The 27878-nt window shown below is 52.8% G+C and overlaps 3 protein-coding genes across 3 annotated transcripts; all 3 read right to left on the minus strand.

The window, feature by feature from the left end:
• Positions 1-1146: 1146 nt before the first annotated feature.
• Positions 1147-7563, minus strand: TGME49_271120 (endonuclease/exonuclease/phosphatase family protein; the record flags this gene model as incomplete). The annotated part of the gene is made up of 7 exons (XM_002365737.1): positions 1147-1832; positions 2334-3464; positions 4051-4209; positions 4459-4534; positions 4819-4916; positions 5556-5663; positions 6096-7563. 7 exons carry the CDS (start codon positions 7561-7563, stop codon positions 1147-1149), a joined length of 3726 nt encoding a protein of 1241 aa, XP_002365778.1.
• Positions 7564-9099: 1536 nt separating this feature from the next.
• Positions 9100-9588, minus strand: TGME49_271115 (hypothetical protein; the record flags this gene model as incomplete). Its single annotated transcript, XM_018781606.1, has 2 exons — positions 9100-9196; positions 9458-9588. 2 exons carry the CDS (start codon positions 9586-9588, stop codon positions 9100-9102), a joined length of 228 nt encoding a protein of 75 aa, XP_018636642.1.
• A 2882-nt stretch (positions 9589-12470) lies between these two features.
• TGME49_271110 (hypothetical protein) lies at positions 12471-27545 on the minus strand. The gene is made up of 18 exons (XM_018781605.1): positions 25576-27545; positions 24852-24985; positions 24110-24206; positions 23364-23489; positions 22832-23077; positions 22342-22440; positions 21798-21902; positions 21078-21263; positions 20470-20630; positions 19455-19566; positions 18798-18920; positions 18057-18209; positions 16504-17331; positions 16222-16347; positions 15491-15746; positions 14221-14864; positions 13234-13685; positions 12471-12882 (listed from the first exon to the last, which is right to left on the minus strand). The coding sequence occupies exons 1-18, from the start codon at positions 27160-27162 to the stop codon at positions 12735-12737; spliced, it is 5583 nt and encodes a 1860-aa protein (XP_018636641.1). The 5' UTR covers positions 27163-27545; the 3' UTR covers positions 12471-12734.
• Between the last annotated feature and the right edge of the window lie 333 nt (positions 27546-27878).

Genomic DNA, 27878 nt, shown 5'->3' on the forward strand with positions numbered 1-27878 from the left:
GGAACAGAGACGGCGAACGAGGAGGAGCAGGAGAGCGAGGCAGACGGAGAAAACGGGCGAGAGGAAGAGAAAAGCGGGAAGGAGGAGAGGCGATGGAAAACGAGAGAACGGAGCAGACAGAGAACAAGGCGGTGGAAGCCAGAGACGAAGCGAAACACAGGGGGAGAAAAACAGAGACAGAACGAGAGGACGAGAGTAGCACGCCGAGAGAGAAAACAAAGCTGAAAGGGGCGACAAAACTTGGATGAGAGAGAAGAGAAAAAGGAGATACGGGAACGCGGCATTGATACCCTTTCTACGCGCTTTTCGCTTCGTTAGAGCAGCGTCCTCGAGGGATGCAACTTCAACGAACATGCCTTTGTTTACAGCAAGGATTCTTCCCCGTTGTGGGGGGACAAACAGACGTGGAATCGTCCACTAGACATACTGATTTGATTGCACAACAGGTGGAAAGAGACAGTAAAAAACACCACAGACATCGGTGGAGAGTTTATGACAACTCAGGAGAGGAGGGGTACGGCAGGACGCGAGTGCGAAAACGAGCAACGCGCAGATCCAGCGTTGAGGTCATGTCGATTTTTCCAGATTTCTCTGTTTCGGTCTTGTTGTGCACTTCTGCAACAACCGCCAGGTCGTCCTCTCCGCTTGCTCGTTCCAGCAGAAGCGAGACGAGCTGAGAAAAACGGAGAGAAATCTGTTCCCTAAAGCAAGGAGACACCCTCCTATCCCGACCTCACAACGGTTCCCCCGAGAGTCTCTTCCGGAGTCGTCGAGAGCCGTTCACCGCTGCTCCTCTTCGCCTTCTCTCTTTTTGTTGGCCGCCACTTTCTCCACGAGCAGTGGATTTCCTCTGTGTCATGATTCGCTCGTAAACTCTCCACCCGTTCTTATCTGCTGCTTTCTCATCCGTCTCGAAGGTTCTTCTGTTTCTCGACTCTACTTGTCCTCCTCGTTCCAACGGTGTACGTACCTCAGCGCCTCCAAAACCATGCATTCTTCCCTCGCTTTCGAGATCCTTCTGTTGCCCTCCTCCACAGGACGTCTCGTCCATCCTCGTTCCTCTCAGGTGCAAAACCGCTCGCGCCTTCCTCACCGGTTCTTCTTCGCCTTCTTCTCCACAGCTGCACGTTTTTCGCTCGCTCGCTCTCAGATGTCGTCTTCCCTCTCGCCTGTCAGCAAGCACGAAGGCCTCGACCGTTCGTCTCCACGTTCGCAGCTCCTCTCTTCTCGCGCTTCTTCTCCACAGCCGCGGCCGGCCTCCCCGTCGCCTTCTGCTCGTTCTGCCTCGTCTTCTGCTTCGTCCGAGAGGACAGCCCCCGGGAGTTCGTAGAAGAGATTCGCTTCCTTGAGGGCAAGGACCATGCTCGGACTGTGGGAAAGCGTCTCGTCGAAGGCAGATCTCTTCAGCGAGATCCTCAGCGCGTAGTGATCGCTCAGCGTGACGAGCATCACCTGCCCCAGACAGCCGAAGCAGCAGGCGTCCACCATCACGCGCGGCTCTCGCAGAAGAATTTCTCCGGAGACCGGAACGAAGTCGCGGAGCGCCCCGGCGAGTCGCTGAGGCGGGAGGAAGACGTAGTCGCACCTCAGGCCGTGACAGCCTGCATGCGGACCGATCGAGTTCAGAGGGTTCTGCGGATCCCAGGTGAAGTCTTCTCTCGGCGACCAATCTTCCTCCGGTCCAGGCGTCGACGACCGCACCACCGCAGCAGACGAAAGCAGCGAAGAACCGCAAAAGGCCGAGCGCGTCATCGACGGTCGATCTCCTTTCCGACGGAGCAAACACTCTTCCGCATCGTCGGTCGTCGTCGCCTCAGAGTCATCTGCAATCGCTGGCGACCGCGAAAAAAGAAGACGCGGCAAACAGCGGAGACTCAGACGGTGGTGAACCATAAGCGCAGGAGAAGCAGAAGAACGGGGGGAGAAGAAAGAGTATGAACGAGATGAGACGACATGAGAAAAAACCGGAGAGGAACTGCGGGAGCGAAGAGCGAAACAAGGACAAAACGCGGAGGCACAGTGAGAAAAAACAAGAGAAAAGGTCGATGCATTGGAAGAACATGGAGAAAGAGAAGAAAACGTGGAAACACGAAGGGGAACCACGAGCTATGAGACAAGCAAAGAGGGAAACAAAATAAAAACCAAAAAGGGGGAAACTAAAAAAAAGAAACAGAAAACACATCATATATCTGTATATGTATATTTCTTTGCATATATATATATATATATATATATGAGGGTTTACTAGATATAGACCCTCAAAAAAAGGATGTCTCTAACCAATATATATATATATATATATATCTAAGTGTATACATGTTTGTCTGTCTTACCGGATCCACCTAGCCCAGAGTTGATTTCCCACCCTGAGAGAGATCTGCGTGTTTGTCGAGTTCGCATTTCGACTTGGTGAGTCGTGAGGAGAGCCTGTGAGAGAAGGCGATGCGACTCCGGTCTGAAGCGTTGCGCTCTGTTGTCGCCTGACGTATTTCTTCTGTCGAAGAACGCGAACTTTCCTTGCTGTGGCTCTCGACTTGTCTCCTTTCCGGTTTCCCCGTTCTCACATTCTCCCTGCTCCAGATCTCGCTCTTTACCGATGACCTGCGCGTCTGCATCGCAGGAGGCGTCTCTGGCGTCTGCGTCTGTCTCCACGAGGCCCCCGGCGACTTGCGCGCAGGTCGAGGCGGTGGTGTGTGGGGTCGCGGGAACTCCGCCGGGAGGCTTGGATTCGTCGAAGGCAGCAGCGCCCGCGAAGAAAGTCCCCAGTTCCAGGACGACGTGAGGGTGACTCGCGCCGGAGCTTGTCGGCAACAGAGCGCGGCGTTCTTCTCCCCCTGCCCTTCCCCGAAAGGCACCGTCCCCAGTGTCTCCGTTGGGAGGAAGGGGATGGTATCCGTCGCTCACCTCGGCTTCGAGGAACTGTCGTGCTCTCTCTCCTCCTGACAAGACGCGCTCTCGCACCGATCCCGATCCCTTCGTGGACGCGTCGTTTTCTTCAACGCGCTCTTCGCCCAGCTCTCGCAGCTCCCTTCCCTGCTCGACGCCACAGCCCCCGACGCCGCTCTCGACTTTGTCTGTCCGTTCGCAAGCACCCTCCACGCGTCCGCGGCTGTCCGGCTGCGCAGCTGCAGGCGTTACGTGGAGTTTCGCGTCTGGATTTTCCAAAAGCTCTTGGGCTTGCTCTCGACCGCGCAGAGCTGCCGCCTCGCGCCGGAGGCGCAAGTCATCCGCGAGCATGCGCTGCTGAACCTTGTGCTGGTGGAGCAGGTGCTCGAGCTCGAGTTGGACCTGCTTCTGCCTCTCCTCGAGCAGGTCCGGATGCAGGTCTTGCTGGAGAAGCATTTGCTGCTGATGTACCAAGTGATGTCGCAGCAGCATGTCTCTGTCGCCGTGGACTTGCAGCCAGCAGTCCCGCCACCCGCGCTCGACGAAGGACTTGTAGTTGCTCGCGCACAAGTCTGGAGCTGGAAGAAAAGGAGAGGGCATTGACTCGAAAGACGCGTGAGACAACTTGTCTCGTCCAACAGTCCAGTTATCTACCGAACTGCCCTTCAGACTGCCAGCCACGCAGGACGCAGTGGGGGCGAGAAGAGGACGAGACGCGGCGGAGAGAAGAAAGAGAAGAGCCGCGGGAAGAGAAGCGACGACGGACAGAACGGTTGGGAGAGGTGAGACAGCAGCAAGAAAATATGGCAAGAGAAGGGGAGGAGAAATGAAGAAGAGAGGAAAGAGAAGAGAGAAGAAACGCAGCTCCACTTCGAGGAAAAAAGGGAGGAAAGGACGTCAGTCGAGAACAATTCAAGAGAAGGACGGCGGGGAAACGCCTCTCAACACAAAAAAACAACCAAGGACGGGAGAGAGAAAACAGAAGAGATGCTCTTGCCTTGAAACCAAAGAGAAGGGAACGGAGACAACAACGCAACTCGACACAACAACTCAAAGAGGACGATCGTGGAGCACCTTGGACCGGAGGTCGCGAAGACGCCACCGGAAAAGCCGGAGTTTTCAAATGAAACTTCAAGTGCCTCTGGACCCCCGAGCTCTCCTCACCTGCATTGAGGTCTCCCACAACCACAGGAATCTCGCCTCGGAGTCCTGCATCTTCGCATGCACTCAAAACTTGCTGGATCTCCGCGCTCCTCAGAGCCTCCACGTATGGCGACTCTGGATCGACCGCTCCGCTAGCCAAGTGGATGTTGAAGATGGCAACTGGAGAACGAAAAAAGGAAAACAGACAGGGAAAAGGACTCGAGAGGGAAGGAGACGCAGACAACTGGCGGCTTTAAGAGAGAAGAGGAAAAGAGAAGATGAGAGAGACGAGTCTGCAGGCGCGGATGCGGGATGTAGGGGGGGGGACCCCCACAGGAAAGAGGAGAAGAGAGAAGAAGAGAGAAGAACAGAAGAGACGATGGGGAGAAGAGAAGATGAGAGACCAAAAAGAAGAGGGAAGTTGCTCACCGACGCCGACGCCGGGAATGTCGATACCGCATTCCAACATGCCCTTTGAGCCAAAGAGTCTCTCGATATTCGTCACCTGAACAGCGCAAAAATGTTCAGAAACGAGTCTAAGGAACTCACGCAACCAATGAGCGACAACTAGCCTGCACAGGCATACACAATTTACAATAGATATATACAAATAAGCATCGATATGTATTTATACATATTCAAATAGAACTACACCGACCGATAAAGAGAAAAAGAGAGAAAACAGAGGGCTAGACAAGCAGAGATCTGTGTTTACAGAGAACGTTAGTGTGCTGGAGCAACAGAAAGGAGAAGAACTAACTGAACAGATATGAACAAAGAACGGCTTACATCATGGAACGGGTGAAACTGAGTATGGCGAATTGGAAATCGGCTCAAGACCATGAGGCCGTTGTGCAGAGCGAAGCGTCCTCCGGAGGTTCGTCTGCCTGCGAAAAGAAGACAAAGCCTCAAAAAATCGAAAACTGCCAGCAAGAGACGAAACCTTCTGAAACCAAGACAACGAACACAATGCTTCTGTCCCATGCGTTTCGTGGAAGGTCGGAAATCTCAAAAAACGCTCTCAAAGACGCTCGCAGCCGCGAAAAATATTCACATCTCAAAGCATTCCTAAACGGTCAGGCGATACACACAACCATAACATCCGGGCATTCTCATACATACAGACCTGCGTCTCCATGTATATATGCATTTATTTTGATAGGGATAGATACAAAACAGTGGTTTTATTCAGAAAGGAGCTGCTGACATTTCGAGATACACACACGAATATATATATATATATATATATGAGGGACAAACATTACGAGGCTTGGAGAAAGATACATGCACTGGGAGCGGTCAAGACACACGCAGAGATATTATCGATATAGTAGTGGACAGATACAGAGGCATGCATATGTGGGTATGCTGGAAAACTTACTCTACCACAATGTCTGAGCAGAGATGGAGTTGACTGTCCTTAGGTGGGTGTCGACAAAAAGGAACCAAGGAGAGGAAGATGCATGGAATGGAAAAAGCAACTGTTTTCGAAATATTTGTCTCCCTTCGTTCTCGCCCTCGCCTACCAACGTAGGGGAAGACGTGACGCATGGAGTCGACGAGGAAGTCTGCGTGGAGGTCGTCGTAGACTTCTTGGAGGCAAATGATGTCGCTGTTGGTGTCCAAGAGAGAGACTGAGAAGCCGCGAGAGACATCGACACGAAAAGACGAGAGTAGAGAGGAAGTCAGGCTCTCAGAGAGAGGAAAGAGAACTGAGGCGCGGAGAGAAAAGACGACAAGCGCGCTTCTCCCAAGAAACTGCTACAGACTCAGGGTAGGAGGGAAGCGAGAAGAAACGGCAGAGCAGAGATTCGGGGAAATTCAGCAGAGTCAAGGAACAGGGGGAATGTGCAAAGAGACACTCCATTTCGATGTCCTACAGACGAGGAAAACATCCAGGAGAAGTACCCGACGACAGAGAAGACGCTCAGCTGTTGACCGGAAAGGTTTTCAGGTTCCTTTCCTCTTGACAGAGAGCGACTGAACCTCGCCCCGATCCGCGCCTCACACCACTGCGCCTTTTCCGTGTTTCAACGTAGACTGTGCGTTTTCTCCAGCGCGCTTACTGGGAATGTGGCTGAGACGCCTTCGCGTGAAGGGAGGATTTTGGTAGATCTGGATTCCACAGAGGCGGTACTCGAGAAGACCCGCGTTGAAGGAGACAATGTTTATGGAGTCGACAGGTGCAAAGTCGACAGGGTGTTCGCCGATGACGACGCTGTCCAGCCGGGACACTGGACCCAGAGACGCAGTTGAGGAAGACTCTCTGCGCGTGTAGGACGGATAGAAAAGCGCTTCTCTGCTCGCGTCGACGGGCGCCTTGGGCGTTGAGGCAACCGCATGCGCAGCGGCGACAGAGAAGCACGGCCGCCTCGGTGACACTGCAAAATCCGACAGAGACGAACGCACAGGCGTGGCGGCGATCCTCGCTCGACAAGGAGGAGAGAGAGACGAAGGCGAAGACGGAGGGCTCAAAGGGGGGACAGGAGAGACCGGGTTAGCAGACGGACCAAGGGGAGGCTCCGCGAGAGTCGATTTCCAGTGGTCTGTATTGGTCCTCAAGAACGAGGGAACGAAGGAGACAGACGCGGCTCGGGGCGAGGCGGGAGGGACAATCGAGAAGTCGAGAGAAGGCGAGATCCCGGGGAGGGCCGGAGGAGACGCGTCTGCGCAGGAGGCTGCTGGCGAAGAGGGAAGAAACGCCGATGAGGAAAACGCAGAAGACGAGAGAACATTTCCAGAGACTGAAGGTGCGCCCCCCTCAAGGAGGAGAGACGAATCGATCTGACTGGAAGCCAAAACTGTGTTCTCAGTGGACAAGGGAGGCGAGCCGTTTCCCAGAGAAAGAAGCGAGTCAGGCGGGAGTTCAGGACGCGGCGGTCCACGTCGCGGCTCGGCAGTCGGCTGAACCGGCTCAGGCGGACATACACCCGAGGAGTCGACGGACTGTGTCGCAGAGGCATCGTTCGGAGTCGGAGTCCGAGGAAGTGAACTGCGCAGACGGTCGGTCTCCTCCGGCCCTCGGGCGGCTGGACAGGAACGCGAACACAAAGGAAATCCACCCACCTCCAGAGGAGAAACGATATCCTTTCCAGGCTTGGGACGCGTCGCGGAATAAAGTCTTCTGCTTGACGCGTCGAGGTCGCTCTCCCGTCCAACTGTCTCCGCTTCGAGTTCGTACGAGAGACAGTTGAAATTTGAAGAAGGAGGGACAGACCTGACAGAAGAGGTTGCCATCACTCTCAGAGTGCTACCAGCCCCGTCAGGAGCCGCCGACGTTGACCCTGATGAAGCACCGGACGCCGAAGCCTCGCGAGGAATGTCGCTGACTGAAGTCCGTTCCTCCGCTGTATATACACTTGAAGTCAACGCGCGGTTTGCGTGCCAATCGAAGCCGGCCGCCAACGGCTGGCGAGGAAAGGACATTTTCTCTTCGTTCCAAGACCCGACGGCCGCGGTCGCCCTGTGACCAGCACCGTCGTCGTGGAATTCCATCGCGAACGAGGAAGAGCAGGGCTCCTCAGTCCTCTCCATGTCGTCGCCTAAGCCGAATCCAGTGTGGGGCGCCGGGATCTTTGCACCCGCTTCTCACTGTTTACTGTACCTCTCGACTTCCTGGTGAGTGTGGTCGGCTTTTCTGACTCAGAAAAACCACAAATCCAACGCCAACCGGCTCCTCATTTGCCATGCTCACCCCACACAGACGCCCACATCCTCAAACAAAGAAGCGCCGTAAAATGCCACGCAGGAGCACAAAGTACAAAACAGGCTCCGAAGAGGATGCGCGGAACAGATCCCAACGGACACACGGGCCGTCCGTACACCACATGAAAGGTGCGCGAGCGTTCCTCTCTGTTTGGAACAAGCCACCGTGTCGTCGCCTTCCTCCGGAACGCGGCTGGCGACCACCCAAACGTGTACGGCAGAAAGATTCTGCCGCTTAGTTCCTTCTGCGCTACCAGAAAAGGCAAGGCCAGTTAGGTCTTGGCGCAGTCTGCCTGCGACTGCCTCGCTGTCTTTCGAGGGGTAGAGAAAATGCTCAATAGGGAAGGCTGCGGAGAGCAGCTAGATGGAGACGATACCAGCTGACCCGTGGCCTCGCTTAAAATCGCGAGTCTTAACAAAAAGGCGCCAACGAGCCCACTGTGGTCGTAGAGAAAAGGGCACAACAGTCTCTTTCACCAGGCAAAGACGCCAGACTTTCAGAAACATACGAATCGAAGAGACGAGACTTTTCCCCTCGCCCACGCGTTTAAATGTAGGCGTCTAATCTCTATGGTGGTCGAAGACAAAAGGAGATTCAGCTGCTGACGACAGAGGAAACAACAGACAGATGGGAAACTTTATGAGAGGGGATAACGGAAGGAATTGTGTGGTCTCTAGGCGAGAACAAGAAGACAAAACCAGCGAGGAAAACCGGGAAATGGGATTCCCTTTGTACTGTAACACTCGACTCTTCAGGACAGCTGAGGTAAGAGACAGCCGAGGCCGAGCACGACAACAGAGTGGCGGAGGGGAGACGCCACGAGCAAGGAAAGTGCAGTGGTTTTCTGGCGGTGAAAGCACTGCAAATGAACTGAAAACAACAGTTCGATGCCGCAGAGTCGGGGCAACAAAAACGCTACAGGTCATGCGTCGTTAGACAGTATACAGCGTTATTCCGGAACCTCGAAGAGTCCCTGGACAAAAATGGCGGTGGAAACACCGCTTGAAGCGGAAGAACGTCGAAATCACAGCGACTTTGTCACGTTTCGATCCGCCAGACACGTTAATTGCCGGGAAAATGCGCACAAGAACCTACAATAGAAGACACTCTGTGAGTGGAAAAGTCGGTCGCTGCGAGCAACAAGGTCCTGGTGTGGTGGAAACGGTTGGCACGGGACCAAGTTCTTCGCGAGGCTTCCGCGCACAAGGAAGTCATCAAAGACGTCCTGGCGCAAAATGTTTTAAGACACCGGAAAACACAGAGCCGTTCGACTTACCAAAATGGAAATTAACATGCGCAGCTGGGCAGCGATGGCGAGACTCTCCAGGTAGATGCGCGAGGAGTGGTGCGGAAGAGCCCTCGTTCTACGGTCTCGATGGAAAGGTCACTGCAGGAGCGCTGTCGATGGCAACCGGATCCGAAACGAGAAACCGGGAAACGGCGGAGGAAGGAGCCGTTTTTCTGAGACAGAAAGGCACAGTGGAGTCTTCTGTACAAAAGTCCACCGCGCGAAAGGCCAAGACGGAAGACGCTGGTACGCTGACAGGGAGAGTCTACTTGCCGTCCCTGCCAGCTCCGCGTTTGCGCAAGAAAGTTGGAACCGATTTCACGTCTAGCGCAACCTCTGTGGTGTATATACACCTCAACGATAAACGCAGTCCGTGCCAATTTCCAACTGAGGAGCGAGTGGCTGGTCATCGAGTGCGTGGGCGGTTCTCCTACGTTTTTTCGGTCGAAAAGCCTCGAGTCCGTGGGCCATTTGGTCTCGGACCAATCTGCGCGCGAGGAGGGCGAGAGCCTGGCGGGCGGTTGAGACGTTCAGGACCCGAACCTGCGATAGGTGGATGTATCATGTGTGAGACGAACCACAGGAAGCGACAGAATGTTAAGTCCACATAACGGGTACTGGCTTATCTGGGCGTGACTGTTCAAGCCAAAAACCGCTTTTCAGGGGAGTCGACAACTGAATAGGACGTAGACATTTAGCATCCGCAATTAATCTGCGAGGGTAGAAGAGAGTTTTAAGCGCATTTTCATATCTACTCCTGGGCACTTGCTGGAACCATCGAGTGATCCTGCGTCAATATGAGCATAGAAAGTCAGAAAATGATCTTGAGAAGAGAAAGCTTGGCGGGTTTTTCTTCCTGAGCGGGATGCTAGAGTAGTCCGCAGGCGCCGTGCTATGATTTCGGCGGTCTTCTGCATTGTAGGCCACCTGGTAATGTCTTTCTTGTGTCATTGAGAAGCGTAGAATTTAACGAGGAACAGTGCTACGGAAGGAGCTGCCGAACACTCGAGAAACCATGCACGGTTTCCTGCTCGATTTTTCGCAAGGTACTAAGTCAAACGTTCTTGCACGCGGGCCAGCGCGACGGGTGGACAAAAATGGATTCGTTTTCCAGCTACGGTGGCGTTGCTGTGACTTCAGATATTGTGTAAACAAGAACTGCTCCTTCCACGGACAGTTGGATGGCTGAAGAGATAGGCCGCGTGTGAAGAGCGAGCAGTTGCGTGGCAGACCAAAGCGTACGCGAAACAGACTTGCGTAGCCCCCACTGGCGCCCCGCAAATTCGTTGGTAAAATAGGCCCTGTGTATTTGCGAAAAAGTTAGAACTGAACTCATGGATCCGACCACTACCATGCATCTTCTTCGACGTCTTGACAAGAAACCCCAACACTGCAGAAACACTTTAACCTTGTCAGAACACATATAGCAACCAACACGAACCTGTAGTTGATGGCATTTCCGTATTTCGGCATTCAGAAAGTCGTTTCAGAACGGTTTCATTGATTCAAAAAAGACTAAGGCAGAAGACGAACTGGCAGCCTGCTATAACGACAGTAAGACATGTCATTCATCTCGAGCTTGGAAAAAAGAGCTACTCTTTGTTAAGTGCCTTGGCTTAGGCGTCGCAGGTGACATGAGACGCCACCGCGAGACAATTTGAGGCATCTGTTTTTCAGGGTAAGCAGACTGTGTAATGGACCGCAGAGCACTCTCTTCTGCATCGATAGTTACTAACAGAAGCGAGTGCCACGATCTCAATTGTTGTCAGGATGTATATATATATATATATATATAGAGAGAGAGAGAGAGAGACATGTGCCTCTTTCAATTTCAGTTCGAACGTGTCGGTCTGTCTGCAAACAAACCGCAAAATAATGAGTTCTGTGACGCGGTTCCTTCGTTCCTAGCAACTGGGAGCCACAGCACCAGCATCGATTTCAAAGTGGAATGTTTTTTTTTCATCGGGTGTCCTGAAATGTTCTATCCCCTCCGGAGGTACCATGGCATAGTTCCACTCCATAGGGTTTCCTGTTGCGTTCAATCGGGTTACTTGATCGAGTTTGTTGGCGGTCTCTGAGAACGAGCGTAGAACAACGCTCCAGACAGAAACTGCAGACATCAGGACCGGGAGCCAGTAAACTGTAACAACATCTAGTCTTGGAACCCCTTCTTGGCTGTGCGAACAGAAGCATTTTCCGGTGAACATTTGCTACGGAAACATCTTTCCCGTGGTAGAAGCGTCTGATAGGACATAACGGGGATACCACAGAGAACGTGAGACCGGTCACGACGGCTCTCGTACGCGCGGACAAGGTCACGGCCGCTGCCGTAACAATCATGCCTCCAAATGTTATTATTGAGACCACATTAACTTTCCACTGTGACAGTCATGTTTTTTCATGTTCTTATCGGCATCATGTTTATTGTTCAACGATGCTGTCGTCTGGCAGGTTCTGGTTGTGAAACTGGTTTTCTCATATTGTGTCGCCGACGCGGTGTTGAGTGCTGATGTATATTAAATTGCCTGGGCACCCTGCTTTCGCGGATTGCCTTAGACACCAAGGACCAAGTACAGCTTTTTTCCCCCGTCTTGATATATCGGCCTGGCTCTCAGAATACTTACGCGAATTTCTAAAGCCCTTACCGTCTTCATCTCAGAATAGTTACTTGCATTGCTAAAGGCGTTACCGTTTTCCCATGCATCTTGCTATTCGCCTCGCTGACCCTAGGAACCTACCCAGACATGATGTTCGTCCTAAACTGTTACACTGGAATAATCTCCCCTTCGTTTGTATATGGACGAGAAACCTCTTCTTAGAAGATCATGAAAATCACAGCTGTGATCAAATGACAGTCCAGACGGGGAGGCTTTACACCAAAAGCCAATTATTTTCAACGAATGCGCTTCTATCGAACGAGTAGTGCGAGAGAAGCAACTCGAAGTACGCAACCCAAAAGGGAAGACTTGCAGCCAATAGCCTTTGAGTTCGATGTTTTAGCAAATGCAGAACAAAAGAGGAGTCAGAGGGTTATGAGCTTGATGAACGGCTTTCAGGCTGCCACAGTGTAATTCTGAAGCACGGGTACTCACGCCCAGGGTCTGGCACCCGATTGCCACTCCTAACATCGAGTAGCATCGTAGTCGCACTATTTGCTGTTTCCATGGTGTGCTCTTCGACAAGAACCGAAGAGGTCGTAGGGCTGCGGTGTCTGGACTAAATGATGAACGGATCCTGATGATTCGCAGCATGCGGTCAGATAGTCCAGCAACACTCTGAACAGAGAGAACCGGAACGGGTCGTCCATTCGAAAGAGTTGGTAACTACCAGCCATTGGTCCTCAGAAGATTTTGGAGAAATGCTCATCTTGCATGCGCTGCCCCCTCAGACCCTTCGGCACTCGACCCGCGGTGTCACTATGTTGTCGAGCATGGAGACATCGACACATGCTCGATTGACCATGTAAGATAATTGCAATTAACGATAGGCGCCTGAATGCAACGTCCATACACTACGAGTTCAGCCATCGTGTAGATCTTAAAGGTTTGTGTTTCCCGGATCCCCGTGGGCGCATAGATGCGTAGGTGGAGTTTGCAGGGTGCAAAGACAGATGAGTTCGTAAACGGATGGCAACCTTTAGGTGGAGGGTTGTGCGTTTTATGGAAGGCGGCCCATATCGATACGGCTTAATTATGCGGGCGCCTGTTCCTTTCAGGCCTTCGTCGTGCTGGTTACGGGGGGCCGTCTGAGGATCTCATCCAGTTTCGACTGCCCAGGCTTTCTCTTCTTTGGCTGATGGGATCGTCGCCGCTGCTCGCGTGCTGCTTCCTTCTTCAGGATGAGCCGATGGAGAGTTTCGCTGCAGAAGACACCAAAAAAACAACCCCGCAACAAACACGGATGCAGCAATATCTAAAGGGCTTGTGTCTGTCTCCGCGCCTCTAGAGTCCCTTAGTGTAGTGAAAACCTCTCCTCATATAAATATATGCATGCCCCCTTCTCTGTGCCATGTAACCACATAAAACGCTCGACGACCTGCAAGCGTAGGGGTGTCTGTGCACGTATCGCCTCGCGAAAAGCATCTATTAACACAACATGGATGCTCAGGGTAGTCTGGGGATTTTCTGGGCTTCATTTCGTTCTGTAGTTCGAGGGTGTGTAAGAAGTCCGTAGAGTCTCTCCATGTCGCTTTGTTAAGTGCAGCGCTTACCTTCGCTGTAGCTCCGTTACTGCGGGGTTGACAACTGTGCCTCCCATTTCGTTGTTCTTGACTTTGTCGTGGTAGACTTTCGCCATATCTTTGACGACCCCGTATTTGTCTCTGAAATGCGCTTCTGTCTCTGCCTCGGTCTGCACCCTGTTCGCGACCTCGCGCGGCTGGGGCCGCGGTGGGACCCTCCCCTTTTCTTCTTTTTTTCTCGCGCCGCCATTTGTCGCTTTCATCAGCGCCGTCACGTCCGGTAAAGTGGCTTGCATGAGGCCAGACACAGGCATGCGACGAGTGGGCGAAGCCACCGAAGCCGCCCGCGGGTTTGCTCTGTTGGCTGAGATTTGCTGTTTCCTGACTTCCTTCCCCTCTGGCGAATGGGCACTGTATGCGTCCTGAGAGAGGTCGACGAATTTCGGGTACAGCACGTTCCGCGTTATCAAAAAGTCCTCGTTCTGCAAGCAAAACAGTCACGCAAGACCGCGGGCATGCAGAGCAAACGCCGGTGAAATGCACACAAGCAGACAAGAAGTGCCTGCGCATTTGCCCCACCCTCTAAAGAATTCAGAACCGCAAACGGAAAACACAGATCCAGCATATAAAACAAAGTGTGCAAGAAGCACTGGAAGGAGAGTTAAACGTCTACAACTGTACGCGAATTGCTCTACGTATTCGCAAGTGTCGTCTTCATACAAGTATCCATATATATACATATACATATATATATATATATGAGGCTGATTTCCTTTAGCACGAACGCGGTTTTGAGGTTGAACATAGAGCCTCTCGGACACCCACCTCGATGGGAGCTGTGATGGAAATTCACAGAGATGCAGCACAACCACCGGCTCCCTGTGACGGTTCTGTTTGACATCCCCGGTGGACAGTAAGCCACCTTGAAGCAGGGGAAGCCTGGAGTTTAGTGCTATGAAAACTATGACTTTCACTTCCATCGAGAAACGAAAGGAACCCGTTCCTTGTCTCTCTCACTTGTCGCCATGTTTTTTGCATGCGCGCCAACTCCATGTGGCTCCGAGCGACTTCTTCGCGGTCGACGCCGAGCGGTCGGCCTCCGTCGCTTTCAAGCGGAATCCGAAAGGTGCTCCGGAAGACGAGGTCTTTTTCATCGTCCGTGTCGTCCTCTTCTCGCATTTGCCCTTCTGTCTGTTCGTTCTGCTCCCGTCCTGCGCCCCTGCCTAGACGCGCATCCGCCGTCGCAGCTCCGGTGGCGCTGTGCGCTGCCTCCGTCATACGTTCCCCGCGTGAGTCGCGAGTCTCCGCAGAGTCGCCCGCTGCCCTGACGCGCGGACGCGTCTCCAGGCTCTCTGGCGCTTCCCCTTGCGTCCCTGAAGAGGATGCAGAGACGCCGCGCGTCTCGAGTCGACCGGGTTTCACAAACACCTCAAACGTCTTTTCATCCAGCGACTCGAGCTCCTGCAAAGCGCGCCCGTCCGCGCTGGGCTGTCGCTCTCCCGCCGACCGCGCATGCATGTCCAGACGAGAGAGCAGCGGAAGAGAGACGGGCAAGGGAGAGGAAGGAGAGGAGACAGAGCGAGAAGAGCAAGAAGAGGACGAGGATGATGCAGACGGTGTTGAGGACGGAGATGGAGGGGAACGCGGTGAAGAGGGGGTGCCTGGGAACGGAGTAGAAAGTGAGGGGGAGAAACGATGTCGCAGAGGAAAGGAGCAAAGAGAGACTCCCTCGCTTCGCCCAGCGAGAGACATAACGGAGAGACCCACACGGTTGAAAGATAAGAGAACGACCAGACGGCCTGACACCAGTAAGCAGAAAAACAGACGAACGCCACCAGCCGAACAGAACAGACGAAACAGGGACAGGCTGCAGAAATGAGACACACCTGACGACTCCTATTTGAATCCGTGTTCTCACCCTTCAGGAAGCTATGCCACAGTCTGCACCTATACACAGACATATATATATATATATATGTATATATATATATATATGTATATATTCGCTATATGTATATATACGCCGCTCTAAATAGGAGCACGTGTGATAAATATATATATATATATATATATAATGATATATATATATATATATAATGATATATACATATATATGAAAGGCCAGACACGAGTTTGCGGGATTGAGGGTACGGAAGTCATTAACATATGTCCCGCAGGGGAACCACATGCAGCAGCGCCTTTTCGATTCCGGCCGTCACTTTGAGCTCTTGTGCTGCTGTCCCTGAGAAGTTCCCCCCTACCCACTACGTCTCTCGGATGTACATACAGTCGACGAAAGTGTAGGTCGAGCGAGCAAAACGGAGGCGGTCGCTTGCGCCTTTCGCAGAAACGTGGAACCCGCCTTCGTCGCCCATGTGGAATGGTTCATCTCGGTCTAGATTGCATTGTAGTTTCTGCTTGTTGCCACTTTCTCCTTTGGCCGCTGCCTCTGTCTTCTCTTCTGTTTTCCCTGGGCCGTATTCTTCGTTCGCTTCGCTCTCCGTCGCGTCTCCCGCAGCTTCACGCCCTTGGCGCCGCGCCGCCTGAGAGAGCCGAAACGGAGCACAAGACAAGACGAACAAATCGCGAAAAAATAATCGAGGACAAACGAAGGCAAGGAGCGTGGGTGACACGAAAGGAGACCAGATGCACCGAGAGATCCGAAGAAGAGAAAACGGGAGAAAGCGCCCGTGGAGAAGCGCCGAGCAGAAAAGATTTGCGAACCTCCCGAAAAGCAAACGAAAAAAGGCAATCCACATCCCGCAGATGCGACCGGCCACAGAGACTCGAGATCCGTTACTTGAGTATATTGAAAAACATAAGTGAAGCCTTCAAGAATTGCGAGTACCCAACGTACGCACACAACGGAAGAATATATCCCTTCCACGAATACAGAAACGTATACACAGATCTATATAAATATATATACATCATTTAAGAAGACGCGTTTTGTAACAAGATCGAAGGCAATCTCTCACTTGGATACTGCAAACTTAACGTTGGAACCTGCGACCTCACCTGCCATCTCTGAAAACGTTTTTCTTCTTCGGCAGCATCCTCTAACATTTCCGAGACTGTCCGACGCCGCCCTCGACCTCTGGCGCGTCTCACGTCTCCGTCGGCGGCTCGACGAAGGCTTTGTGCCTGAAACAATGAAGAGCACAAGCGACAGAAAGACTTCGCCTTTCGCGCCTCTGCGGCAAGGAATGACACATACACTGAAACGCATACAAAACGCTTATGGTTCCTCTTTTAAACAATCTTATTACGCCTTGACGTTCTCACAACCTCGCCACTCACTTGCTCGTGGATGTCAGCGATTGAAGGCGGCACCTCGAACTCTCTCTCAATTTGGGCTTTTCGTGCGTCTTCCGCTGCTCGGTCTTTCTTTGCTGCTCTCCACATTTCGCGCGACCGCCGCTGCTCGGCCCCCCAAAGAACTTCGTCCAGAGCCTCGTCGTTCTCGTCTTCTCCCCTCTCTGGTTCATCTCCCCTCTCGTGATCGCTGTTCACCTCTGCAGACATCCGTCTCTCAGTGGCCGCTCGCGTTCCACAAGCCGTCCCCACACATCCCTTGCGGCCTTCATCTTTCGCTCCCCTGTGTTCTCCTTCATCGCCTCGACTTGCGCTTGCTCTAATATCGCCTAGACGTTCGTCGATCACTGCGTCTGTCTCCGACGCATCTCCGTCCTTGTTCCACCTTTCTGCTTCCCGTTTCAGCCACTCTGGCACCGTATCGTTCAGGAGCTGAACCTGGCCATACTCTGTTCGTTTCACCCGCGTTTCTGCACTTGAGCTCCTCTGTTCGTCTCCCCGAGCGCGTTCGCCTTCGCCGCCTTCAAAGAGCGACTTTGTCTCGCTTTCGTCTGGCGGCCCTCGCGCTGCTTCGTCGCCCTCAGAGGCGTCGAAGAGCCGAGTCCGATCGGGTGGTGGGCGGATCGTCCAGAGCGTTTGCTGCATTCGTGTAGCTCCCTCCAGGACTGCCGGCGACGAGAGTTTGCCAATCTGCGCATTCTCCCCGCTTCGCAGTTCCTCTGCTCGGGATCTCTCCAGCTCCCGGAGATGCGCCCGCGCACTGTGCGGCAGGCGCGGCAGGGACGCAAGCAGAGACGCGGAGTCACCTGACGACTGGACACCCAACGCGGCAAACAGAGACAAAGGCGCGCAGCGATGAGACAAAATCGACAAAGCCTTGACACGCGAAGGCGGTTCTCAAAACGCAAGAGGGAAGGAGATTGGGCGACCAGAGGAACAAAGCGGGGCATCGAGCAGGAAGACGACGAGAAAAGCGACGAAAACGAATCTGGCAGGGTTGAAGATCGCAAACGAACCTGTGATGCCCTTTCTTCGCTGTTTACAACAGACACTCTGGGAGGGATGCGGCGCGTTTCTAAGTTCGAAAACAAAGAAGGAACTAACTTTCGTCTGTTTGTCGTCGTTTCGCTCCACGCGTTGCACCGGTTCAAGATGCGGCGGAAGTGAAGTGCGAGCACCCGGACCTTGGTCAGGTTGCTGAATGTCGTGTTGGTTGTAACGATACAAATTTTGTCTTTGCTTCTCACCCTTCATCAGTTGCCCGCCTTTCCCGTTGCAGCGTTCGGGTATTCTTTTCTACCTCTCCGTAGCTGTTTCTTGCTTTTCACCTGCATGCGTTACGCACTCCGGTGTCCGCTCTGTCGCCACTTCACATGTCGCTTTCGACTGTCGAGATGGCACGAGCGTTTTTCCACTTCCACGCTGTATCCTCAGAGTTCCCCTTTTCCGTTCCTCTTCAGGTTCCCTTGCCTCCAATTTCACTCTGAGTCACCGCGCGGCGTTTCGCGGTTCAATTCGCACTGTGCATGTCCCCGTACTTGATCAGCGAGCTCCTCCCGTTCGGAGAGTTTATGGATGACGGGGAGGTCCTCGAAGAGCGCCGCAGTCCTCCAGAGGCGCTCGACCCTCTGCTGGCTCTCCACCATCTGCCGCACGGAGAGGTGTCTGTACACGGCAACGCCCTTGAGCGACTGCGGCCACAGAGAGGCGAGTGCGAGGGGAGCGCAGAAGTGAGAAGAAGAATGAAAGGCGGTTCTTGATTCCACCACTGTTTGTCTCCGTTTGGGGTCGGGAATGTGCGTTTTGAACGCCCTCTCGTTTTCACCCGAACCGAGGGCGCCAACGTTGTTCTCTGTGTTGGACGCTTCGTGGGTACGCGTGATGTGAGCGACAGGAAGCGACTCCTCACATGCTCTACGGCGTCATTTCATCGTACCACAGACGTCACGAAACAAGCAACGAACGAATCGACAACGGCTCTGCCTCAAGCCGCCCACTCGCAGCCGGCAGCGGGAGCGCTCATTCTGACCTTTTATTCGAGTAGTTTCGCCTCCAGACGGTTAGGTCCGCGCACTGGTACATATCGTGAATCGCAACCAGGCCAGACGCTTCCTCAAGCGACTCTCCAGACGCTCGAGAGAACGTGGACACCCGACGCAGGTGCTTAACAGATGCACTCGAATCTCTCGCTCTACGTCTTCCCTCGAGTTTCTTTCTCTCCGATGGTTCTCGTGAGTTGCTTGCTCTCCAACGTTTTACGAAAGGCTCGGGTGTCCTACCTTGGGATCGACATGCAGAAGAGGGTGGACGCCATCGTCGTCGGAAGAAAACGAAGAAAGCGGCACTGCGGAGTAGCCACCCTGGGGCGCGGGAAGAAGCGTCGGCGGCTCTGGTGCGTTCAGCTGTAAAGACACACGAAGCAGACACACGACCACAACGCGAAGAGATAACACTGAGACGAAAAGTCTTTTTCCTTGCTGTTAGCGGACTCATGCGACAGAAAGAGGATTCCCCCTAGTTTACTCTTCGCGAGTGCACTCCCGTTCTTCTATCCTCCCTTTTCGCATCTTTCGCGTCTTCCTTCGTTCACGCTCGCAGGCGCTCTCTACTCCCTCCGGTCCCTCGTTTCCCTCCCCTGGTTTCATTCTTTTCCTTCTGTCTTTTGCGCCACACTGTGTCCGTGTTGTCTTGTCTCGATCAATTTCTACAATCCTTTTACCGCGTTTTCGTTTCCTTCCTTTGCAGACGCTTCCTCTCTTTTCGGCTCCCCTCGTCGTTCCTCGCGCTGCCGGCACCTTCCGAGGAATCCTTCGATCTTGTTCTCGTCTTCTCAGACGTTTTGCACTTCTTTTCTTCAGACTCTGACTCTGGACACGAAACCTGCTTCCCCGAGGTTCCCCGCTAACTTAGGCGCAACACAGTGCGGCTCCACCCACGGCTTCTGCGAAGGTGGCGCCGCTGGCTGACGCGGCTGCCGCAGCGCCGGCTTCCTCGTTTTTCGCGGACAAGTCGAACCGGGGAATCTTTGACGCCTCGGACTTGAGGCGACTGAAAAACACAATTTGAAAAGAAAGAATAAATTGAAATGTTGGAACGCGTGAAGAGACGAACGTCAAACCAAAGGAAAGGAATAAAAAAGGGAACAAAACGGCGAGATTGAAGATGGTCGCAAGAGAACGCGAGAGAAGTCGAGGAGAGACAAATCGGACAGAAGATGACACAAGACGTTGAAAGAAAACCGAGGCCGAGGAAGAGGAACCGAAACGAAGGACGACACAAGAAAACAAGAGACACGCAAGAACAAGCGACGAACGCACATGGCGCGACTCCGACGCAAATTCAAAGAACGAAGAGTTCATGTCTCTCCCGTTATCCTACAAGAGACACAAAACACCCTCAGCTGAGCGTCTATCTTCCGAGAGAAAGACTGTGAACCACGGAATCTCGCTCCCGCTCTCCTGCGATCTGCTGCGGCTCGTGTTCGCCGCCACCAAAAAAGATGTTCCTTCTTCACTTTCTTCTGTTTACTGTGCCAAAGCCGGCGGTGCTGTCGCAGTCGTTTTCGCTTCTCGGCTGTGTTCACTCCCAGCTACACCCTGACCCCAGCCATCAGACGAGGCCTGACGACCTGAGTAGACGCCTTTCGCATGCGAGCAAGTTCAGAGAAATACAAAAAAATGCGTCACTCGCTGCGTCCCTCAGATGCCCCTCAGTCTCTCTCACCTAAACAGACGTCTGTCAACATGCATTTAAATAGTCTCCTACGAAAAGACTTATACGTACACCGTTGCAAACGTACCGATATACCCCCACAATATATATATACATATATATATATATATATATATGTATATCGTCGAATTGCTATAGTATATATATATATATACATATGGCTATAGCTCTGGTCTCGAGGAAACTGAATGTTTGTATGTTTTGACTGTTCGGACTCACTCGAGATAATAGTGGTAGAGAAGATTGAACCGAAGTGTGCGCTGCCGCAGCGGGAAGCCCTCTGGAGCGCGCCAGGCGAAACGCCTTTGAAGGGGCAGATCTTCCAGAGAAGGAAGAGACACTCCCGCGTCGCCCCGCGCTCCTCGCTCTCTTAAGAGCATCTGAAAATAGAAATACAGATGCGCGCTGTGGCACAGATAGCCTAAAGGTGGACGCTCAGCCAAGTCCCATGCAGCCGAATATGTATGCTTATACATGCAGACAGATATGTCGCCACAGGCAGAGGCAAACTCGAGAACCGCCCTCATTATGTCGACAACATATATATATATATATATATATATATATATATATATATATATATAACTGTAGGTCTATAGGCATGCATGCACACGAGCATATATACGTTCGTATACGTACAATGATATGTACGTAAAAGATGCATATGCATATATATATATATATATATGTGTATATATGTATATATATATATATATATATATATATATATATATGCATCTGTGTACGCATGCATAGTGGCATGCCAGCTGAGTCTAGATCTTGCTCCCTGACAACAGGCGGAACAATCTGTAAACCGGCAGACGTACCACTGGTTCGCGTGTCTGGAGGGCTGAGGCTGCTTCCGCAGCGACTGCCTGTTGTGCATCTTCTTCCTCTTTTATTTTTTGGGATTTTTCTTTTTCGTCGTCTCGCTCTTCGCTCGCAGCAGCTTCTTCACTTTCGTGTACCCACACCAGGCGTTCTTCCAGAGGACAATCCGGTTCAGGCTCATCCTGCGCACAGCGAAGAAAAGCAAACGGCTTTGCCTGCACCGCTTCTTCTGCTTCTTCTTCTCGCTCTCTGCAGGACGAGAGACGAGAGACTTGCGAACGAAGGAAAGGCGCAAAGAGACGCTCCGCTCGCCTTGGTTTGCAAGCCTGCAAAGCTGCACAGTCCAGGGCGCGAAGCCCTGTGAGGGTAAGTGAAGAGAGGACGTAACGTTCGAGGAGCCGCGAGAACAGGCGAGAGTCGCAGGACGTGCAGTGTTTGGACTCCCAGAAGAAGACAACCAACGCCCGTTTTCGATGGCGGTTTCGTGAAGGCCGACTCCGAACAGACACGGCGACAGGAGTCGCGGGGACAGGAACAAAGAGACGAACGCAACGCGGAAGAGAGAAACGCGGAGGAGAGAAACGCGGAAGAGAGAAAGTTGCGTCCTGCGATGGTCGCGCCTGCGTCTTCCGTTTCTCGCGAGTTTTGCAGAACGCGAGGAACAGCGTTTCTCTTTATTTTTTCTCCTCAGTGGCGAGGGCCATGCTGTCACCTACTACGGCGAGGCGGTGGAACTGGATTGCCTTTCTCTGAAACTTTGTCAGTTGTGTGTCGGGAAGCGGCCGAACCGAGTCGCGCACCCACAGGGGCATCTTCAGAGCCTGAGGGAGGCCAGCAGACGGAGAGAAGCAACGTTGGAAGTCAGGCAGACCCCAGGACGAAGCGCGGAAATCATGGACGCACTGGAGGGGAATGAAAGAGAAAAACCTTCTGTCCGCTCACCCTGCCATCCCAGGCACAAGTCCTTGCTCACCCACTGTCGAAACACCCAAACGGCGTACAGCTGACGGCGCGACGCGTCCACGACATGGACTGTGTTCTACGGTGGCGACTCGCACACGCATGCATCTGCTAAGACACAGATGAAGCGAAGGGCGTATTCAGAGTGGTATTTGCAACATGGACCTTTTTTCCGAGTGAGTGCGATGCACTGGATGTTTCTCCACAGGTTTCGCCATACACGTAGCTAGACGCTTCAAGACGATCTCGCACAACTGTGGAGGAAAACAAACTAACGCAGAAGGGGGACCTTCCCCATACCCGAGCTTCCCTCAGCTTTTCCTGCTTTTCACTTCTGCGCGCTTGGCCGTCCTCAATGAAGGCGCGGAAGGCCTTGAGCGATAAGGGATTGAACTGCACCTGGAGAAGGAAACGAGACTAAACAAAACAGAGCTGCATCTCGCACAGACGGGCCGGGTGAGATATCTGCAATTGATAAAGAACACCATAACCATTTATGTATATATATACATATATATATATATATATACATATGTATGAATTTTTATGCAGATGCACGTGAGTATACCTGAAGCAGCCACGATGTATACAAGTACACAGAGTGGCGTTGAGTAAAACTGAAGTCGTTCTTCCGTCTGTCCCTTTTTGCCTCTCCAAAGTATGTGCGCAGGGCGTCGTTTTTAATCATCACACTGAACAGCCAGGCTTCAGTGTCGAAACAGCAAGTCCATCCACCAGCGAAGCACCGCTGTTTCAACCTTCCGCTGTACGTACAGCGGGGGGGCCTCACCTCGTCCCCGAGACCTGCGCGCTGGGCGGCGGCCGCGATTCGCGCGGTTTTCTGTCTCTCTTCTTGGAGTCGTTCCTTGACTTTTTCCGTGATTTTCTCGATCGCGAAGAGGCCCATGTCGAGATCGCGCGAATTCATCGTCGAAGGCAAAAGCGAAAGAGACAGTTGTTTACTGTACGCAGTTCTCTCGTCGCTCTCCGCCCAGACCGTCTTCGTATCAACGCCTCGGGTGTACAGACGACAGACCTGCGGCGACACCCGGCGAAGCGCGAAGAGGCGAAAATGGCAGTGACCGTGCAGGGAGGCAGGGATTGCAAGCGCGAGAGTGCGAACGCGATACGGAGGGGAAGAAGGCGAGGGATTGGACAAGAGAAAGAGAGCGAACGACAGCGAGAGAGTGAACAAAAAGGAAGCAGGAGGAACAGAGAGAAGAATACGCCAAGCAGAGAGAATGCAAGGGCGAACGAGGAAACGAGACAAAGTCGTAACTAAGTCGAGAGAAAGTATCGACTCTAGGCCTGAAGCCACCTACCATGTATTGACCAAAGAGCACATAGAGAAGGTCTTTAGTGCAGACAGTTGCTCCTGAACTTCGAACATGAAAAGGCGGCTGCCGATAAAGAGGACATTTGCTTTTCTTTACGCATCCTCGGCAAACCTGAGAAACAGAAAAGGAGAACGTTCCACCCTCTTCTATCTCCACCTCGTCGCGGAGCATTGGCTCCACGAGGAAGAAGCGCAAGACAGATCCCAGCAGAAACGAATTCCTCCTTTGTTGATACTCATTTCTGCAATGCAGGCGAAACACTTAGGTACATGGAAATAAAGATAAAACCGTCTACCAACTCTTTCATGATGCACTAGATACACACAAACAGGAACACACCTACAAAACTCCCTCCTTGTCTATGTTCACATAGACAAATATATAAATATATATATATATATATATATGTGAATAACAGATGAGTACGTCGATACATAGAGAGACAGGACGGAAGGTAGACAGATACATAGGGATGCAGAAACGTAGACAGACAGATCGAGAGAGGAATCGATGTAGCCCCCATACATCTGGTTGAATATGTGAAGTTGTTGACATTTTTCGATGTCTGTGCACTGACACAGAACAGGGTGAGCAGTGCTCTTCGAGGTTCGTCTCCGTGAAGTTACAAACGTGTGCAAGTTCGCGGTCGGACGCGAACTTGCATACGTTTGTCGAAACGGTTTGTCGCGTCTCATGAGAAAAAGTCAGTAAACTAATGAAACGTTTCCTACAAGGACTTCCGGAATTCCAAGCGCCTCGCGTAGCTTCTTGGAGGCCTGGCGAATCCGCGCTGTGCTGCCGTGAGAAAGGGGGACGAGTTGTTGCTGTCTGGAAAAGAGAGCACCAACAAATCAGGCGACGTAGAGGGAATACAGAAAAACGACATCGCAGAAAACACACTCGCATGTGGGTGGAAATACTCACGGAACAAAGCAGAGGAGACATGATCAGGACCAGACGAAAAGAAAACAAACATGCTAGCAAAGAGCGCCTCGACACGCCACGCGCGTGCATCTACGACGCCACATACATATATATACAAATATATACATATATATATATACATATATATACATATATATATATATACATATACATATATATATATATATACATATATTTACATATATATACATATGTATATATATACATATACATATATATACATATATATACATATGTATATATATATACATATACATATATATATATATACATATATATATGCAGGCGTATCCCTGCATATATACACACACAGATATGTATGCATGTACTGATGTGTACACATATGTAGGCTGACGGACAGAGGGTGAGAGGACGCTCGTTAGCAGAGGAACGGACGGGCAGACGCAGAAATGAGGAGGCCTGGAGACGCAATAACACAGACGAAGCGAGAGAGGAAAGGAGGGACTGAAAAAAGCGAGACGACGATCAGCTGCGCAGAGACGAGAGCGCGGGGATGGGCGAACTCACAGTTTCTTGGTGCGAATGATGACCGGACACTCCATGGAGGCGAGGACATTGACGGCCTCGGAGAGTTTCTCGTCTTCTGCCATCAAAGTCGGCAAGTCGACTGTCGCGGCAATCCACGCGAACTGACTTCGCATCTGCAGGAAAGAAAGTGAGGACATCAGGCAAGTCCACCTGCATGCCTCCAGAGAACGCGTCCGTCCAGAGCGAGCAAGCCAAGCGAGGCAGCCGAGCCAAAAAGCCAGACAGCGAAAGCCGCGAGAGACGAGCGCTTCGTGTCATGGAGAAGCAGCCGCGAATCACGAGACCCCCCGCGGAAGGCAAACGAAAGGCGTATCGGTTTCAAGGAACGAGAGAGCGAAGGACCTGAGGGTTCGGACGCACAGAGAGACAACAGGCGAGAGAGACAGGAAGAAGAGAAACGAAACAGAAACACCCGCTGGTGACGCGCACAATGAATGTCTTCGCAGACGCGCGCTGCACTGAAGCATCCCGAAACACAGACACCGCCAGGGACGAGGAACGGAGAAGATTGAGGACAGGCACCCGGAGAAACAGAGACGCAGTGCGACTTGGCAAGTGCAGCTGAGCGAAGATATTTCCTCTGTTTCCTGACAAACAAGAGCCTGACTCTGAGGGAAGGCGAAAACAGACGGCGGAACGACTGTCGCCTCTTTTTGCCGTTCCACGTCAGAACGGAATCGAGTGTCTCGACGGTTGGCCCTACATGCGTTCGTCTCAGCTCTTTCTCCCGTGGTCGTCCGACATGCGTTTCGAGCAGGTCCGCGGCGCCTCTGTTCACTCTCGTCTGCATTTCCTCACTCTCCATCTCAGCGTTTCGCTCGTGGTTCTCGTCGGCCGCGCCGTCGCCTCGCGCGTCGGGCATGGACGCGCCCGCGGCCTCTGAGCGGTCGGCCTCGTTTGCCTTTCTCGCGGACGCAAAGACGGTCGAGTTGTCGAGAGTTGCGGAGCCGCGAGAGATGACCAGACGGCAGAGATGCTGCATCGCATTTTGAATCTCTGTCGCCTTCTCCCGTCTCTCCTGGGTTTCAAGCTCCTCAAGGACTTTCAGTTCTTCTGCTTGTGAGAGAGACAGCGGGGAAGTGGAGGAAGCAGCAGCGACCTCCCGGCCGGGCAGCGGCAGGGACGACGCCGCGTAGCTCCCGCGCAACCGACTCGCCAGAACTTGCTCTTTCTCCTCTATTTCACTCGTGTCAGTTTCTCTCGGTCCGTCGATGGACGTCCTTCGCGCCTCGCTCTCGCGCGCGGCTTCGGCGTCTCGTTCGCGTCTCTCACGGGCACTGGCGGAGGACTTCGCTCCTTCCCCAGAGGCAAAGACCGACCTGGAAACGGCGCCGCTGCGCTCGCGAGTGGCGCTGTCGCGAAGAGACGGCGGTCGTGGATCGTGGAGAAGCTCTTCTCGCCCAGCGTGGATGCCGCGCGCAAAAAGGGAGAGGCACAGTCGCGACGAAGCGACGGCGGCAGGCGCAGCAGGAGCGAACGGACGCGACGCGCGGGACGGTGCAGACGAGAGAGGAGAGACAGGCGAAGAGGGACGAGAGGGGGGTGAGGAGGAAAGAAAGAGAGAGCGCGACTGGCCGTGGAAACTCAGCGAAGAAGCCGTTCGAGGGAACGCAGCCTTTAGCGTCTCTCGGTCGGCGCGAGAAATCGAAGGCGAGGGCAAGAGATGAGACAGAGACGCAGAAGGAGAACGAGGGCGATCCGACGAGGAGGGAGAGGAAAACGAAGAAACTGTAACGGAAGAAAGAGGTAGAAAAGAAAACGACGGCTTTCGGTAAGAGCGGGAAGAGGATGAGCACGATGAATAGAACTGGAAATGCGTCAGATGAGAGAGTTGACTTTTGAAAGACGTGGTGACAGGTAAAGACGAAGACTCGACACAGGCCGGTGCCTCTCGCAGCATCTCAGAGGGTCTGGCAGTCTGCCTCCTCAGTTCTCCTGCTTTCTTCGCTTGATCCCCAGAGGTTCTCGCTTCCTCTGAGGCTGCAGCGTTTCCTTCGCGCAGGCGATGCGTTTCTCCCAAGTCGAGGACTTCTTTGCGCTGGTGAATCCGTCCTTCCCTCGCGGGTCGCGCGAGAGAAAACGCGAGAGAGAGACGCCTCGCCTGCGACGCGCACTGCGGCGGTTCAGGCAGCGCGAGGCGGATCGATGCCTGCTGCGTCTCCTGCCTGACTCTGCCTGGTTCGCGAGGCAAGTCTGACGGCCATGCAAGGGAGCAACTTCCCGGCAGAGGTCCGCCCATGGGCAACGCAGTCGCGAGGTGCCGACCCAAGCCTCGAGCGCGTTGTGCCATGGTGAAAGAGAACGCAGAGAAAAGGAGAATAAGCGAGAGAGAAGAAGAAGAGAGAGAGACGAAGAAGAGAGAGAAGAAGATGAGGGAGACGAAGAAGAGAGAGAAGAAGATGAGGGAGAAGAAGAAGAGAGAGAAGAAGAAGCAGATGAGGGAGAAGAAGATGAGGGAGAAGAAGAAGATGAGGGAAGGAGAGGGAAAAGAGGAAGGCGAGAAGAATGAGAAGCAGGGGACGGATGAAACTACGGGGGGCGGGAAAGTAAGGAAGAGGAAACAGAGGATGGAAGAGGTGCTCGAGATCCTGGCGAAGGAAATTCGAAAAGGAAGAGGCGAACAGAAGAGAAACAAGAAGGATGAGAAAGAATGTCTGCAAACAACAAAGAAAGACGAAAAAGTCTACGGCAACCGCCGAAAGACGGGAAGTTGGAGAGGAGCGACCTGTGTGACAGACAGCGACAGAAAGAGGAAACGACTGAGGAGGAGACGACAATTTCGGGAGGTCGAAAAGAGGTTTTACGCGCATTGCTAGCAGTCGCAGTAAAATGGTCTTGACCTGAGCGCACAGCTAGAAAGGCAAGAAGTAGAGAGGGCAGGAGGCCTGAGAAAAGGTTTTCAGAGAAGAAACGAACGCCAGGAGCTTTTATTGTTAAGAAACTCGGTTGCCGGTTCGACGGCCGCGGAGCGCGACGAACTCTGAGGTGTACGTACACGCCATGTTT

Source organism: Toxoplasma gondii, chromosome VIII (genome assembly GCF_000006565.2).
Source record: "Toxoplasma gondii ME49 chromosome VIII, whole genome shotgun sequence".
NCBI classification, from domain to species: domain Eukaryota; phylum Apicomplexa; class Conoidasida; order Eucoccidiorida; family Sarcocystidae; genus Toxoplasma; species Toxoplasma gondii.

Bases quoted from the DNA above. Each gene is read 5' to 3' on its own strand.
- TGME49_271110 (XM_018781605.1), bottom strand. From the start codon at position 27,162: ATGGCACAACGCGCTCGAGGCTTGGGTCGGCACCTCGCGACTGCGTTG. The intron at 24,207-24,851 runs GTGAGTTCGCCC...TCTCTTTTCCAG, and splicing joins ATCATTCGCACCAAGAAACT to ACAGCAACAACTCGTCCCCC. The intron at 13,686-14,220 runs GTGAGAGAGACA...TTTTGCTTGCAG, and splicing joins TGCAAAAAACATGGCGACAA to AACGAGGACTTTTTGATAAC.